The sequence below is a fragment of the Musca vetustissima genome, unplaced genomic scaffold (genome assembly GCF_032173495.1).
Source record: "Musca vetustissima isolate MV318-11 ecotype Yass unplaced genomic scaffold, APGP_CSIRO_Mvet_v1 utg161266, whole genome shotgun sequence".
NCBI lineage: Eukaryota > Metazoa > Arthropoda > Insecta > Diptera > Muscidae > Musca > Musca vetustissima.
The window spans coordinates 46,459-65,117 of NW_026886205.1; the positions used below are offsets into that span (position 1 = coordinate 46,459).

An 18,659-nucleotide genomic window follows, 5' to 3' on the forward strand; every position below is an offset into this window, starting at 1 on the left:
TTCCAGTTGAGGACAATCGGCCTCGTTCCTGCATAGTAAGTCAGAATTATTATATTGTAGTCTGCATAACAGACTTATTTGAACCTTATCGGTTATGTTCCTTATAAAACTATTAATGGTAATAACCCATTAATAGTTTTATAGTAAATTATGTTATTCCTTAGTATACTACTTAACCAGTATATGATTGTTTGGTCAACTCTTAATGTTTCTAAGGATAGATGTACGAAAAGGGATCGTTATACTAACAAATAAAAAATGGGTGAGGTTCGTTTGATGAAGTTACTTTGATGGACATTTTTCTACAAATCTCTGAAAATATCAAAATACCGAATGTTTGGATGTGCTGTTTAATCTTTCAGTGGGAGATTTACTAGCCAGACAATTTGGTTGTTATATGGGGGAATCTCAATAAGTGACACAATATTGATAATTGTTGGTAGAAAGATGTTTCTCTCCAATGAGACCTTAATTTATCCAATTCGGGTAAAAACGTGTCCAAGCTTCCCCAAAATATCGAATATATGAGGGTACCGTTAAAATGGGGCTACATCAGAATATAGACCGATATATTCCATTTTCAATACCAAAGCTCTTAAATATTTCGAGCTCTATTGGGTTTCAACATACAGGCGAACAACATATACCAATATGACTGTTAACACAAAATTGGTGCACAATTCATTGCTAGAAGTCACAAACGGAATGACAACATTTTATACATCCCTCATCAGATTTCGCAGGGTATTTTATTCATTTGTAACCCACTGTTAGTTCCCCTTCATATGAAGTTAGCTAAAATGCTTGACTGGTCGGTTGGATTGTTTTTACCTATATTTTTTTCTATTTCTTCTTCTTCATTTGGGGTGATGATGTCTTAGAAAAAGAAAAACACACACAGCTCAAGAAACCAACAGCAACAACAACAAAGGCAGCAGCCAAAGTCCCAACGACAACAACAACCAATGCTTGGCAAAAACTTATGTAATAATTGCAGACACACTACATATTTGCAGCGCTTCAGCGCGTTCCTCTGCAAAGCAAAAACAAAAGTAAACAAAATTAAAGCCAACACCGGAGACCGGCTAAACAAATGGACAGAGGGACATAGAAAAAAATCGTTTGGATTTCATTTCACATTTTCATTTTGGCACATATTGTGTTTGGATGTGTGTGTGTGTGTCTGTCTGTGTTGTTTTCCACCGGCGTATTGATGACCATCTAATGGTGTTACTTGTTTGGGAGGAGTACTCTGAACATGTCGATGTTGCTTCTTTTGTTTTTGTTGTTCGCCAAAGAAATAGTCGTACAAAAAAAAAATCGGCAACCAGCAGCCTCGAGCATTCGTTGTCTTTAACGCTCAGAATGATGACTGTTGGTGGATGGTTGGTCTAGTGGTCTATTATAGAAACTTGTTTCGTCGGTTGTTGACTGCTCCAAACATGTTGCCTAGACGTGGCGAATATTGAGGATACTTTTGCTAAGTTGACCCAAATAACCATAACGTCGTAGCACTCTAACGGGCGGACGGACAGACTGACTTACTGGTTGGATGGCAGGCTGGCTAGCTGTCTGCCTGACTGCCTAGTATACTCGTCCATTGCTATGCAGTGCTAAACCATGCCATACCATTCCATATTCCACATTGCATGCCATGCAACACAGGCCTCACCGGCTGCCAGGCAGGCTGGCTGACTGCTACCATCCGCCAATCGTCTGATGATGACAACAACAGCAGCAACAACAACAGCAACTGACCAACAACCATAATAACATCGCTTAATAATGAATAAAAATTAATGTTTTTTTCTCGCAGCAAATTTATTGTGGCAGTGTTAGATTCTAATAATCGGCTTTGCAGACATACACTTATTTTGAATAAAAATTGGTTCGTCGTTTGAATATTAGTTCGTTCTTTTTTATACCCTACACAACTATGTTGTCAGGGTATTATAGCTTTGTGCAGCCCCAAAAGTTTGTAACGCCGCGAAATATTGGTCCTAGACCCACCTTTAAGTATACCGATCGTCATATCTCGACTAGCTGAGTCGATCTAGAAACGTGTGTCCGTCCGTCCGTCCATTATAATTTGTTAACACGATACAGGCCACAGTTATGAACCAATTTTCACGAAATTTTGCATGTAGGATGGGTTCTGGCCAATGAAGACCCCTATTGTTTTTGGGAAAGATCGGTTAATATTTAGGGGATGAAATGGACCAAATACTAAATTTTTGTCGGTTTTTCTGGCTCCAGAGGCCGCAATAATGGCCCGAACATCGTGAAATTTTGCATGAATAAGGGGATCGGGTCAAAGAATAAGCATGCCTGTTTTGATAAAGATCGGTCAATATTTAGCGGGTCAAATGGACCCTGACTTTTGTGTGAAAAATGACAAAATTTGTATTCTATAGCGTATATATTTACTCCTGAAGGACATAGACCCGAGAAGTTGATATTTTATCATAGAGGAGTGGTTGACCTTTAAATTAATACCAATTATGTTGTGGTATGTTCCCGGATGTGGGAGTTACACCTAAATATTTACAGGTATCTCCGTATTCGTATATTATTTAGTAACCCATTATCACTCTAGAGAACGGCGCTATAGCGCTGATCGCTTTGAAATGTTCCATGAGGTTCCAGTTATGGTCAAGGACAACGCCTATAATTTTCGGTGAAGATCAGATAATAATTTTGGAGTGAAGTGGACCGAAAACTTGTTTTTTGTGTTATTTTCGAGTCGATCTATAGACCACAAATGAAAGCCGAACATCACAATACAACCCACGGTGAAAGAAAATCTGGACAATAGCTGTACTGAATACTCGTAATATTCGGAAAATATGTCAGTGCGAGGAAGAGTTGCTGTTTATCTCTAATCGGGCAAGAGGGTGCAAATATCACTAAATATTGCCCAGGCTCGGAATAAAAATCCGCAGAAAATTTGAGTTCCGTGGTAGTTTTGTAGGGTATTGTATGGTCGGCCCCGTTCGACTATACTGCTCCGCTCACTGTTTTTTTTTTTTTTTTTTTTTTTTTTGGTAAAAATATCAATGATTCTCAGAGGATTCTACAGAATTTTTTTCGCAACCTTTATAATAAGTTTAAATATATTACTTACATATTTGTATATGATTTTTACCAGAGCATCCAGAAATTTTGTTCAATTTTAGTTGTCAAGGAATTTCTATAGTAAGGAGGATATGTCGTGGTCAACATCATTCTATCCACTTATATAAATGTCACATTAATACTGTCTAATATAGACACCTCTGAATCCCCTATAAAAACCAGTTGCACTAGCTAGCGGTTCGAAGTGTGTATTAGTTGTTGTTGGTCGAGACACGGATTGTAGACCCTTGTATACCTTTCACCATAAGTTCAAATGCATATTAAATTTATCATTCGAAATAATCGTCGGAGACCCCATATGATATATTCTTTATCGGAATAAAATTCTTTGTCGATTTAGTCATGTCGGTCTGTCCCCACGTATGTTGAAATCACGACAGAGATCGTGATATATAAGATAGAGCTCTGAAATTTCACATCAATATTGGGTATTTTGGGGGATTTTGTGCAGTGTTTTCAGCCGAATTGGCTGCAATTTAGCATTTTGTTTATATTGACCCAATTTCCACATCATGGCGGAGAGTTTCAATAGTTCGACGCGGCCGAACATAACAAAGTTTTTGTTTGTCTCTACGGACGAACTGAAGAAAGTCTCTATAGAGGGAATTTTTTAGACGAGTTGAAGGGAGCCACAATTTATAAGATGAATGAAGTTCTTTAGACGAGTTTAGGGGAGTCTACTATAGACGAGCGGAAGGGAGTCTACTATAGACGAGCGGAAGGGAGTCTACTATAGACGAGCGGAAGGGAGTCTACTATAGACGAGCGGAAGGGAGTCTACTATAGACGAGCGGGAGGGAGTCTACTATAGACGAGCGGGAGGGAGTCTACTATAGACGAGCGGGAGGGAGTCTACTATAGACGAGCGGGAGGGAGTCTACTATAGACGAGCGGGAGGGAGTCTACTATAGATGAGCTGAATTAAATCTCTCAAAGCATGGATTTTGAAAAAAAAAATTTTTTTTCGATGACCAACTCAAGGCGTGGATTTTTAAAACATATTTTAGTGAAATTTGATCATTTCGAAACGTGAGCTTTTTAAACCTATTCCTTAAAAATAAATTGGGAGGATTTCGTGATTGATTTTAAATATTTTCAGGAGCATTTCAATATTTTAAATACATTTCTAAAAAAATATTTTTAGGAGCATTTCGAATTTTTTTTTAAATATATTTCTTAAAAAATATTTTAGGAGCATTTCCACGCGTGTATTTTTAAACAAAAAATATTTTTTCAGTGCCGAACTCAAGGCGTGGATTTAAAATAAATCATCAAGGACCAACTCAAGGCGTGGATATAAAAAATAAAATTTTTCAAGGACAAACCCAAGGCTTGGATTTAAAAAATATATTTTTTTAAGGACCAACTCAAGGCGTGGATTTAAAAAAAAATATTTTTAAGGTACCAGCTCAAGGCGTGGATTTTTAAAAACATATTTTATAGAAATTTGAAATTTGATCATTTCGAAACGTGAGCTTTTTTAAATATATTTCTTAAAAAAAGAATTTTGAGAGCATTTCATGATTTTATTTTTAATATTTTCAGGAGCATTTCGATATTTTCAACATATTCTTAAAAAATATTTTTAGGAGCATTTCGAAACGTGATTTTTATAATATACTAGCGGGCCCGGCAAACGTTGTCTTGCCTAGCAATATTATTTATGTCTAATTTTCGGAATTTTAGGTTTATTTTTATACCGTCCAACATACATTTCTACTACTTATGTATAAGATATTTGATATTGAAAATGTTCAACAGGATTGCTCTAAAATAAAAGTATGAATTTTATATTCGCCCAAGTTTCCAAATATCCATCATCTACTATTAGATGACCCCACACTTTTGATGCTGTGGGGGATTTAGACACGTTTTTAAATCTAATCGGCTGTAATTTGGCATTTGGTTCTTATTTGGTAGAATGAATCGCACTAAAATTGTCTATATTGGTCCACTCTTTGAGGTAACTCCCATATAACGGTGCTCAAAATATTCGGCATTTTGAGGAGTTTGTTCCCATGTTTCAACCATAGTGGCTGTAATGTTTTATTTTGGATGATCAAAACATCTTTACCAAAAATTAGCAACATTGGTAAACATTTTCCGTGTAGCCCCATATAATGGTATCCCCCATTGTTTGGTATTTTCTCATGTGGTGTCAAATCGTCCTTCCATTGTAGTAGCTATAATATACCATAACGTGATATTGAAGGGTAACACACATTTATGAGGAAACATTTCTATATAGGCCCAATACAGGTCCCACTCCATTTTCGGAATTGTGAAGACTTTGACCGAATTTTCTCATAGATTATGCCATACATATTTCCCGTTTAATTTACGGTACATTAAAGTTCTTTCCCCCTTTTACCAACTTTGAACATTATTGTTAAAGATCATGGACAACCTACCACCTAATAGTGTTGTAACATTGTACCAATATAAATATATAACATATTTAAGGAATATACATATGAGAAGATATGAAAATTTCGATCTTAAAAATATTTTTTTATAAATCCACGCACTGTGTTAAGTTGAAAAAAATATTTTTTTATAAATCCACGGTTTGTGTTTAGTTGAAAAAATATTTTTTTAAAAATCCACGCCTTGTGTTAAGTTAAAAAAATATTTTTTTATAAATCCACGCCTTGTGTTAAGTTGAAAAAATATTTTTTTTATAAATCCACGCCTTGTGTTAAGTTGAAAAAATATTTTTTTATAAATCCACGCCTTGTGTTAAGTTGAAAAAATATTTTTTTTATAAATCCACGCCTTGTGTTAAGTTGAAAAAATATTTTTTTATAAATCCACGCCTAGTGTTAAGTTGAAAAAATATTTTTTTATAAATCCTCGCCTTGTGTTAAGTTGAAAAAATATTTTTTTATAAATCCACGCCTTGTGTTAAGTTGAAAAAATATTTTTTTATAAATCCACGCCTTGTGTTAAGTTGAAAAAATATTTTTTTATAAATCCACGCCTTGTGTTAAGTTGAAAAAATATTTTTTTATAAATCCACGCCTTGTGTTAAGTTGAAAAAATATTTTTTTATAAATCCACGCCTTGTGTTAAGTTGAAAAAATATTTTTTTATAAATCCACGCCCTGTGTTAAGTTGAAAAAATATTTTTTTATAAATGCACGCCTTGTGTTAAGTTGAAAAAATATTTTTTTATAAATCCACGCCTTGTGTTAAGTTGAAAAAATATTTTTTTATAAATCCAGGCCTTGTGTTAAGTTGAACCAGTGAGCGGAGCAGTATAGTCGGACGGGGCCGACCATACGATACCCTACACAACTACCACGGAACTCAAATTTTCTGCGGATTTTTATTCCGAGCCTGGGCAATATTTAGTGATATTTGCACCCTCTTGCCCGATTAGAGATAAACAGCAACTCTTCCTCACACTGACATATTTTCCGAATATTACGAGTATTCAGTACAGCTATTGTCCAGATTTTCTTTCACCGTGGGTTGTATTGTGATGTTCGGCTTTCATTTGTGGTCTATAGATCGACTCGAAAATAACACAAAAAACAAGTTTTCGGTCCACTTCACTCCAAAATTATTATCTGATCTTCACCGAAAATTATAGGCGTTGTCCTTGACCATAACTGGAACCTCATGGAACATTTCAAAGCGATCAGCGCTATAGCGCCGTTCTCTAGAGTGATAATGGGTTACTAAATAATATACGAATACGGAGATACCTGTAAATATTTAGGTGTAACTCCCACATCCGGGAACATACCACAACATAATTGGTATTAATTTAAAGGTCAACCACTCCTCTATGATAAAATATCAACTTCTCGGGTCTATGTCCTTCAGGAGTAAATATATACGCTATAGAATACAAATTTTGTCATTTTTCACACAAAAGTCAGGGTCCATTTGACCCGCTAAATATTGACCGATCTTTATCAAAACAGGCATGCTTATTCTTTGGCCCGATCCCCTTCTCCATGCAAAATTTCACGATGTTCGGGCCATTATTGCGGCCTCTGGAGCGACCAGAAAAACCGACAAAAATTTAGTATTTGGTCCATTTCATCCCCTAAATATTAACCGATCTTTCCCAAAAACAATAGGGGTCTTCATTGGCCAGAACCCATCCTACATGCAAAATTTCGTGAAAATTGGTTCATAACTGTGGCCTGTATCGTGTTTACAAATTATAATGGACAGGCGGACGGACGGACACACATGTCTAGATCGACTCAGTCGATATATGACGATCGGTATACTTAAAGGTGGGTCTAGGACCAATATTTCGCGGCGTTACAAACTTTTGGGGCTGCACAAAGCTATAATACCCTGACAACATAGTTGTGTAGGGTATAAAAAATATTTTTTTATAAATCCACGCCTTGTGTTAAGTTGAAAAAATATTTTTTTATAAATCCACGCCTTGTGTTAAGTTGAAAAAATATTTTTTTATAAATCCACGCCTTGTGTTAAGTTGAAAAAATATTTTTTTATAAATCCACGCCATGTGTTAAATTAAAAAAATATTTTTTAAAAATCCACGCCTTGTGTTATGTTGAAAAAATATGTTTTTAAGAATCCACGCCTTGTGTTATTTTTTTAGGAATCTTAGGATTGTGTTGAGTTGAAAACATATTTTTAAAAATCCAAGCCTTGTGTTAAACTGAAAAAGTTTTTGTTTAAACACGCCTTATGTTAAGTTGAAAAATATATTTTTTTAATTCCATGCCTAGTGTTATGTTGAAAAAATATTTTTACACTCCTATATTCTAATTTCTAATTTAGTCGAGAAGCATCAATAAAACGGGGAGCTCCTGTATTTATTAGAAATGTAAAATACCAAAAAAATTGAAACTACGCTCAAACTGATCGATATTTTTCGAATTGGCTAGATATAATGCAAAAAACAATTGAGATTTAATTTGTTTTATTAAAAATTCGCGAAAATATAAAAAAACATCGTAGTTCCTATTAATGGCACCACTCGATATTAAATTTTTTTGAATTCACAGAGAGACACCTTTCTATTTGTGTTTTATTTTATATTCGTAATTTATTTAGATCCTCAACTATCTTTTCATTCAATTGATATTGAAAAATCCACCCTAAATAGGTATTCCTCATAATTCCCTGAAATCACTTATTTAAGAGCCCTTTAAATAACAACACTTGTGTACAAAAGTTGCCACATCAACTGCATAACCTAACAACCGTTACATACTGATTCGAAGATTGGCAACGTCACACTATAACCATGGCTACCACAATAAACATTTTCAAACAATTTACCCAGCTCATAACACAATCCGACCAAGTGAATCTGCTTTAGTTAATTTAATACTTTTTTTCCAATTTCCACCATGGAATATACCTACAAAAAAGAACGACGAAATTTCGGACAGGCCGTTAATTTCAGCAACAAAGATGAGGTCCTCTTTTCGGAAAACTCGAATCGTGAATATTCCAAAGCCTACATCCTTAAAAATCCCATTGATCGAGAGACACAATATGCCAATCAAATGTCCTTGAGTGTGGCGAACACCGACAGGGCCACATACAAGCACACTGGTATTACCCATAACGAAGGTGGCTGGCCCAAGGACATAAATATGCATGACCCTGAACAGACAGTGCGATATAAACGTAAAATCGAGAAAGATGAAAATTATATAACGCAAGTTATGAATTTGACTCGACCCATGGAACAGTATATATTTCAAAATAATGCGGTGAATATTTATGAGAATTATTTTGATGATTTGGAACCAGCACCGCTGCCGGAGCCATGTCGTTCACGTACCGTCAATGTGTATCGTGATCCAAATCCTATAAAGGTTCCCGTTACACATCTGAGTTGGTCTCCGGATGGTGGTATAAAAATGGCTGTCAGTCATTGTGATATGAAATTTCAGGGTGATAAGACGGGACAGAAATGTAATTCCTACATATGGGAAATTGAAAATCCCAATGAACCGTATTTAACGCTGGAACCGAAGGTGCCATGCGTTTGTTTGGAATACAATCAAAAGGATCCAACAAGTTTGGTAGGTTGTTATTTTTATTACTTATGGCTTCATAATAATTTCTATTTTGCTTTAAAGGTTAGTGGTATGTACAATGGCCAAGTGGCGGCCTGGGATACACGCCACGGCAAATATCCCGTTATGATAAGTGAACGTGAAATATGTCATCGTGATCCTGTCAATTCGGTTTTATGGAATAATTCAAAAAGTGGTACCGAATTCTTTTCTGGTGGTTCTGATGGCCAAGTTTTATGGTGGGACACAAGAAAATTAAGTGAACCATTGGATCGTTTGTTAATGGATCCAGTTAAAAGTGATGAACAGGATTTGTCTAGGTCATATGGAGTATCTGTTTTGGAATATGAAACTACAATACCAACACGTTTTATGGCTGGCACTGAAATGGGCATGTTGTTCGGTTGCAATCGTAAAGGAAAGACGCCGATTGAGAAAATTCAACTGAGGGTAAGTTGTGTAAAATCAAATCGTATTTTCGGGATAAAAGCTCCTCAAAAAATTAGAAAAGCAATAAATCCGAAACGAAAAAGGAAATTAATGAAGTAAATTGTTATAAATAATTTATAATTTTTGCAAAGCGGAATCAAGACTCGCACAATGATAAGACCAAGCTAATCTTATATCTGTAAAAATCATATTACTTAAAGGGATTTTATCAGACTGGCAGGTATTCTCACAGGACACCTAAGTCCGTAGGAACATCAGCACACTATTAGGTACGTTGGAATATTTCACAGACCAGTTTTTCAGCTTTGAAACCCTTCCAATATATTTTTTGGAAATCATGACGTTAACCAGGGAACACGAATAGAAAATGCTGAAAGATTTAGGAAAAATACAGAGTTTCTAGGTGTTTGGAGGGATTAACCTCAAACTTTTTCAATTTTTTCGGTTTATCAAAGTGCACAACAGTCCAACTATAAGGTATGTGGTGCTGATCTATCTCATCCCTTTTCAACCTAACGTACCTAACGTAAGTACGAATTTGCAAAACACAACACCCCTTTAATAACCCACATTGATCGTAGCACACTTTTCGTACGACACAAAAGTACATCATCGAATTATTTGTTTTAAACCCCCAAATCTATATCAGACAATGTGGAACTTTGCACAGATAGGAATATCTGACTACACCTTCTGCTACATCTCCGCAAAATGGCCACATATCGATTAACTCCTTTTGTAATATTTTTACAAAACCTTGAGCAATTCCGGGGATGGGAATCCATCAAGGGAATGGAGGGTCTTATTTTAAATCCTGTGTTTTTTTTTTTCGAATATATAAGAAGTCCGAAGATGGAAGACATAGGTTCACTCCTTCTAGTAATATTTTCACAATACCTACATTAAATCCGAAAATGAGGTCTACGACATCTCCTGGTACCCCTTCACAGATGGTCAAAACTTTGATAAAAACATATATAAAGGTAAAAGTGAATACTGTGTGTCAAAATGTCACTAGCCTTAATATTTATCCGATTTATATATTTCGTACAAATTACGGCTATAACATCTGATACTTCCCTCACAAACAGTCACAATTTTGATACCCTTCACCAATAATAAACTAGCCCACAATCAAAATATAGGAATTTTGTACTGGTCCCTTTTGATATTAAGGTGTTTATTGTCACGCATTTTTTCACGACTTCAGATCGCAAATCGGATTCCCATAAAGTAAATTAGGGGATGTTCTGTGAAAATATCAGCGAAATTGGATCAACCTTTTTCGAGTTTAACGTGTTTTTTAATGGGCTGGTGGGAGGTTCTGTAAAGGTTTCAGCGAAATCGGTTCAGGCGTCATGAGGATAGAACGTAAAAAACATATGGGATGTACCACGTCCCTTTCGACGTCCCAAAAACTTAATTGTTTATTTTTATCACAGTGAAATCCTTCATGTTCTGTGAAAATTTCATCGGTTCAGACGCTTTGAGGATAAAGCGTTTTTAAAACCAGGAAGGAAAGATTAAAAGTGAAATCGTTCGGAATTACATATGTGATCTACATATATATTGGAACCAATTTAAATTAATTCATATTCCGATTCCAACACAACTTCGCACACATCATTATGTACTTAATATGTATGGTATTCCAAATTCGATCTTAATCGGACAAACATTGAGAGTTTACATGAAATCAGATGAACATATATATGGGAGCTAAATCTGAACCGATTATTGTGATATGCTATGCACTGTTTCGTGTCAATCGAAAGAAATATAAGGGCATTGGAGCTCAATTTACATAAAATCGGACGAACATAAATATGGGAGCTATATCTTAATATGAATCGATTTCAACGAAACTTCACACACATCATTATTGACTCAATTTGATACGCAGTGCACGTGTAAATTGAAAGAAATATAAGGACATTGGAGTCCTATTTACATAAAATCGGACAAAAATATATATGGTAGCTATATCTAAATCTGAACCGATTTCAATGAAACTTCACACACATCATTATAGACTTAATACAATATCGTATTCCAAATTTCACATTGCACAATTTCGTGTTAATCGAAAGAAATATGGGGGCTTTAGTACTCCATTTACATAAAATCTGACGAACACTTATATGTAGCTATATCTAAATCGGAACCGATTTAAACGAAACTATGTACGGAGCATTCTAGACTCAATTTGATAGGCTATGCGTCAATCGAAAGAAATCGAAATCTGAAGCGGTGTCAACGAAACTTCAAATACGACAATCAATAGTTACTTCAGTGCCCTGTGCCAAATTTTGTTTCAATCGGACAAAAATTTTTACTTGGGAGCTATATCTAAATCTGAACCGATATTTTTTTCTCTATATTTAATAGGGTTCTTCCTTGGGCCAAATATGTGGACTGTGCGAATTTCGTCCAATTCGTATAATAAATGCGACCTGTACTTTGTTCACAAGTACATATATATATATATATATATATTACTAGCTGACCCGTCAAACGTCGTTTTGCCTTATCAATATTGCCATAATATAAGATTGGTAAAAAACATTTGCCGCTAAGTTTATGTCAATAAAAAGTATTAATTTATACCCCAATGCAGGCCCAAGCACATAACAGTTCATAATTTGGTAGAACTTATTACATCAAATGTTTTTTTTAATAGAAAATCATGTTTTGTTGTTGCTCCAACGTTTTTACATTATCTTATTTGTCCCTTCTTGAAGAATTCTTAATTACAATATAATCTTGTTCAAGTCCCACTGTCCTTTTGATTTTTATATTGAAATCAGTATATAATTCGAAAAAAAGATTTGGCATAGAAATTTAGTGGTTTCCGATCAGTAATAGGTATATTTCATTTTTAAACAAATGGTTAATTAGTTTTCAGATTGTCGTTATAGATTTGTACATGTTTGCTATATATTCTATATATAGTTTTTGACAGTTAAGAGGAAAAAGTTTGGTCAATGTTGACGCCGTATACCTTTTTTAATTGTAAATGCCTGTTTTATAACTTAGCTCTAAAAATAAACATTTCAAAAAATAATACACTTTTTTGACAAATATGAAAATGAGATTTCATATCCAACAGCTTGGGCTCTATAGAAAATAAGACAAAACTTCAAATATCTGACGGGAATACTAATAATGCTATCATTACCATTATTTTCGTCGATGTTAATGATCGCATTATTAGTATTACAACATACACATATTTTATGAAATTAGAAGTTTTGATCTAACTAACTCAAAAAGCCATATGTCTTAAAAACAACAATTTATTTAAACATTAAAGCTCGATACAAAAATTGGGGGATTCTAAATATTACTTAATATATTTGTTTTGGCGGAATCTCACAATTAGTTTGCATATTTTCCTCTTATGACCACATACGATTTATAAGTCCCTTGAATCGTCAAAATCGGTGAGTTATAAACGATGTAACTAACACAACGTTCGATTATTCCAATTTCCCGAATTTTTGATGTTTTTCTCAAAACTTTCTTCGTAAAACACTTCCCAATGTAATTACAAACAGCCAAAGGAAAACGTGGGTGAAATCGGTAAAGACAATTTTTTCCATTATTGTGCGCTTTTAAGCATCCTTATCCTAAAGTACTTGGAAAGTAGTAACAAAATATCCATTTAATTGCCGTTAATTCGGTATTACCCATAGGGTAAGAAACTTCCCTCATAATTGCCGCTATAGTTTTTGGTATAGGCTCCACATAATGGAACCGCTCAATCTTTACTTTACCATGTCTTACTGTGTTTTATTTGAGAAAAATTTCACAACCTATACATACCATTAAAATTTCTTCACATAACATAACTTATATTTTCAAACTAAATAAATCTTGATTTTATGAAAACGTGAGCAAATAATGACAGCGATTAATCTTACTCTCTCTTTTCGATTTCTTATTATAAATTCAACTCTAATGAAAATATAAATTTATTTTCATATACAATAGATTTTTCAAGGCAATGACAATCCAATAAATTGGAGAAAATTAACATAATAATTTTCCATAATTGACAATTACTTAAATTACATTTTCGCCCAAAATATGTCCAAAAAGAACTACGAAGAGACGAAACCATAAAGGTTCGATATAAAATGTGTGGAAATGCTAATATCTTTTAAAATATATTTTGCAACATATTCGCGGATTTTTCTCAAAATCTTCTTTCATTAAAACCTTTCCACTTCAATTACAAACTATTAACAGAAATCAGTCCAGCCGTTTCTTTAAAATAATTTTTCCAAGATTTTCGCAAATTTTTCTCAAAATTTTCTTTCATAAAAACCTTCCGACTGTAATTACCAACAACTGAAAGAAATTTTGAGTCAAATCGGTCCAGCCGTTCTCAATTGATGCGTTATTATACATTTTTCTTGCTCCATTTATATATATATATATATATATAATATATAGCTTTTTGCATATGTATATCTGTCTATTCCTTACTAGAACTAGTAAAAAATTCTAAACTTTTTAGAGAAGAAAATTTAGAATTTTGGGATGGATTTGAGTAAAGCATACGTAATTTCCAAATTGATTAACGAAAATAGCTATTTTGTCAAAAACCTATGGTTTTTGGTGGTTTTCCGACGTTTCTGACGTATGTATTATACGTCGGAAATGTATGTCATTTACGTTACTGTTTCTGACGGACCATCTCTGGTCACCATACTAAGTCAAAACATGGGTCCATATTGAATGAGCTTATATTCTGCAAATAAGTTATTTTACCTTTAATTGCCTTGAATGATAAAAAACAGTCACTTTTTGAAAAATGTTCTTTTGCATCTCGGCTATAATGGGTACAAAACCTGAAGCTGGCATTTTCCAACTGCTTGCTCGTATTATATGGTGGTTGGTACAAACAATTATATTTTTATAATATGTATATATTATAGGTTCGGTTTAAAATCCATTTTTTTAGCTTTGAGTAAAGAATGAGTAGAAGCCCACATCTCATGTAGGTTTGTTGGACCGTAAGGTTCAAAACGATAAATATTCTGAATATGGTATATTGCTTCCCAGATTATATTTCCCTTAGAGTATATATAAATTTATTTTCGGAATCGACCCATACCTGGTTTGAGAGGGAATTTAATAGGCGGATTCAGATTTCCAATAAATCTTAATATAATTATAACGATCCTTTCCTAATTAGATATTCATTTATTTTTTGGTATTATTTTCCAATTTTTCAGATGATGTGTCATTTGGGACCAGTTTATGCCATTATGCGTAATCCAGCCTTCGTGAAGAATTTCCTAACGGTGGGAGATTGGTGTGCTCGGATCTGGTCTGAAGATTGTCGTGAAAGCTCAATTATCTGGACAAAAAGTAGTAATGCAATGTTGACGGATGGGGCATGGAGCTACACAAAGCAAGGTTCTAAATTTAACAATTTTTAATTTTTTAAAAATAAAATTTCTTCTAGGGTCTCACAATTTTTCATAACACGCATGGATGGTGTATTGGATACATGGGATTTGTTGCAGCAGCAAAATGAACCGGTGTTGACGGCAAAGGTGTGCGATGAACCACTGTACTGTGTACGCACCAATGAGAATGGCAAATTTGTTAGCTGTGGCAGTAAATTGGGTGCAACATTTCTAATTGAAGTATCGGAAAATATGGTGGCATCGAATAAAAATGATAAACCTTTGCTGACAGCGGTAGGGAAGATCTCTTCTTTAAAATGTTCCAATATTAACATTTATAAAATAATTGCAGATGTTTGAACGAGAAAATCGTCGTGAGAAAATCCTTGAAGCCAAATCACGTGAAATTAAATTGAAAGTGAAAACTAATTTGGGTCAAGATCAAGGTGATTTGACAATGTTGAATGGCAAAGTAAATGTGGCACCCTTTCAGTCGGTATGCGAACAGGCGGAGGCGGAATATTTTGCGGCTGTCGAACAGGAACGTTTGAGGAGAATACCGGGCAACAAGCGTAGGTGCTTAGGGTGACAATTTGAGGAATTTGTTTGACGGTTAATTGTAATTTTATTTTCTGTTTATGTTTCTTTACAGAGGACATGGACGATGCTGAGGTCTCGGATGCTGAAAGTGCAGTAAAAAATTAATTTTTTTTTTGTCAAAATTATTAGGATCAATTGAAATTATTCCATACTAATAGTTACATTTAGAATAGAAAGCTCAATGATTTTAAAGTGTGAATAAAGGACATTTAATTTAATTTATATTCTAAGGAAATCGTAGATTTTTATGTTAATTCAAAACTTCCTTTAGCCTAACACTTGCTGCTGAGATTTTTTTTCCAATTTTAATTTGCCGGTTTTTGATTTGTTTTGTGTGAAGCTAGTTGTGCCTTTTTATATGTTGCCGATAGCCGGACTCCAATAAAAAATATGCATTTTATTTCTTCTTTGAACCACCTCTACAACAAGAACAAACCGACAACGATAGCAACTTCAACGTCCACAAAACTATTCATTTATTTTAACTATTTAATCGTTGTTCATTTATCTTGTATCTGCGACTGCTGCTGCCAGTGTCTGTATCAGCCAGTCTTCATACTTGTGTGGACCAAAGAAAACAAAAAAAAAACCAACTAACAACATCAAATAATAAAAAAACTCATGCATGCAACAGTCAGCATCCAGCCTAACACCCTGAAAACCGACAATTTCAGTTTATGACGTTTTGGATGTGTTGCACTTTTTTGTTGTCCAAATATTCCACACAGTATTACGAAGCCATTCAAAATAACGTATTTTCAGACAATATACAGAAAATTTTCTGCAACAATTAATACAGGACATACCACAATAGATAGCAGAGGCATACTCCGTTCAACTTACCCACCTGATTGACGAAAGCAATCCTTGTCCCGATAATAATATAGAAGCGCAATGGCAAATAATTGCCCATTCCCTACTGCTGCAAAATGAAAACTTGGGTACCAAAAACCACAATTAAGAAACCCATGGCACGATCAGGAGTGTCGTAATGCTACTAAGGCGAAAAACGCAGCGTATAGGGCTACTCTGTAGACAGTAGCAACACGTAATGCGAATAAGAATTTTCGGAAAAAAGGAGGAAGGAGAAACGTATTTTCCAAAAAACAAAAAAAAAACTAGAAAAAAGTGAGCAAATCGAGATGTACAGGAGTCAGAATGAAGTCCGAAATTGTTACCAAGGATTAAAACACTAACCGAAGGCTTTGATGCAGGCACGTCCTCCTGTAGATATGAAGAAGTTAACCTTGTGACAGATACAGACATCGTGTTGACGATCTGGAAGGATCATTTTGAAAAGATTTTGGTATTAAATAGTGGCGGTGAAGAAGATACCCCAGAACCAATAAGTGATTACAGTATGGAGTGTATACCACCTAGCCAAGATGAGGTCAGAATAGCCATAAATCGGCTGAAGAATAATAAAACAGCAGGTTACCATGCATTACCGAACTATTCAAGACTAATGGTCAGATGCTGGTAAGGAGTATGCACCAGCTGATTAGTACAATTTGGCTAGAGGAATGCATGCACAATGATTGGAACCTCAGCATCCTGTGTCCCGTGCACAAAAAGGAAGACATGACGATATATGCCAAATATAGAGAAATAAGTCTCATATGGAAAAAATAAGTCATACCAATGCGGCTTTAGATCTGGCCATTGACCAGATTTTCACACTGCGCCAGATCTTAAAAGACCCACGAAAACACATCGACACATTCCACCTATTCGTCGATTATTAAGCCGAAATCGACAGCCCTATCCGTTCAGAGGCGTTTAAAGCCTTGTCTGCGTTAATTAATATGGCTATGCAGAATACTTTAACTGACACAGGGTAGGCAGAAAAGGGCCTCTGGGAGACCTTCAATATCGAAAGAGGATTCAGACAAGGTGTCTGTTTGTAGTGTGACCTTTTTAACATCCTGCTTAAAAGGTCATACGAGATGCAAATGTGAACAGAAATGGCACTGCGTACACCAAACACAATATGTTACTAGCCTATTGAGTCTACCAAAGTGGGACTTGCAGTAAATGTCGAAAAGACTAAGCTGACGGTATCAACCCGCCAGACGTCCAGTAGACTCGGACCATGTAAAAGCAAGCCAAGTGATGGTTCACGCAGAAGGGGAAGGTCACGATAGCGATGGAAAGATCATCGGAAAATGGTCTTTCAAATTGGATGAGATGCGCACATGACCGATGCGGCTGGAAATCTTTTTTAAGCTCGGCTTATGGAACAACCGTTCTGTCATAAGCCAGCTAAGTAAGTAAGTAATGAAACAAAAATGAATGACTGATAATTTTTAAAATATTTTTTTATTTATTTTCAAATATTTATAATTGTGTATGTGAGAATTTTGACACACTTCGACAGGCCATGGAAGCTATTTTGGACACAGCTGTTATAAATATATAAAAGTAGTTAAAAAGTTTACAATATTGTTATATTTTTTATTAATTATTGTCTTTACAATAATAATTTCATCTGATAGGTGGGTCAGTTTCAGAACCGACATTTTGAAATATTTTTTTGGTAGGGAGATTTTCTACTCCATCATGATCCAAAATTTCGAAATATGGGATGGAGCGTTGTATAGGGGATTCCCAAAGAAAAAAGTAATATTAATCATGTTAAGAGGAATAAACCAGTGATCGGAGCAGTAAAGTCGGAAGGGGTCGTCCAATAAAAACCTACACAGCTACCACGAAAATTATACTTTCCGCGGTTAAATATTCTGAACTTGGGCAATATTTCGCAATAGTTTCACCCTGTTGAAAGATTATAGGCCAACATCTCTTTCCAACCATGGCATAGGTTCCAAATCTTGTTCTCCAAAGTGAATGTTTACGCCATAAAATAAAAATTAGGTCACTTTATGTTTCGGTTGATTTGACCCTCGGAATATTGACCGAAATTCATTTAAACAACGTGTAAAATATTGGATGTTCTGCATATAATATTGACAACTAGAGCGACTAGAAAATTTGATAAAAAATAAAGTTTTCCGTTCATTGCAAAACAATC

The 18,659-nt window shown here is 34.8% G+C and overlaps 1 protein-coding gene across 1 annotated transcript; it reads left to right on the forward strand.

Moving 5' to 3' along the window:
- The first annotated feature begins 8,460 nt into the window (after nucleotides 1–8,460).
- Nucleotides 8,461–15,736, forward strand: LOC133333712 (dynein axonemal intermediate chain 2). Its single transcript, XM_061541999.1, has 6 exons — nucleotides 8,461–9,167; nucleotides 9,225–9,611; nucleotides 14,855–15,033; nucleotides 15,088–15,325; nucleotides 15,384–15,603; nucleotides 15,684–15,736. Exons 1-6 carry the CDS (start codon nucleotides 8,484–8,486, stop codon nucleotides 15,734–15,736), a joined length of 1,761 nt encoding a protein of 586 aa, XP_061397983.1. The 5' UTR covers nucleotides 8,461–8,483.
- Nucleotides 15,737–18,659: the final 2,923 nt, after the last annotated feature.

Bases quoted from the DNA above. Each gene is read 5' to 3' on its own strand.
- LOC133333712 (XM_061541999.1), top strand. From the start codon at position 8,484: ATGGAATATACCTACAAAAAAGAACGACGAAATTTCGGACAGGCCGTT. The intron at 9,168-9,224 runs GTAGGTTGTTAT...TTTGCTTTAAAG, and splicing joins AAAAGGATCCAACAAGTTTG to GTTAGTGGTATGTACAATGG. The intron at 15,604-15,683 runs GTAGGTGCTTAG...GTTTCTTTACAG, and splicing joins GAGAATACCGGGCAACAAGC to AGGACATGGACGATGCTGAG.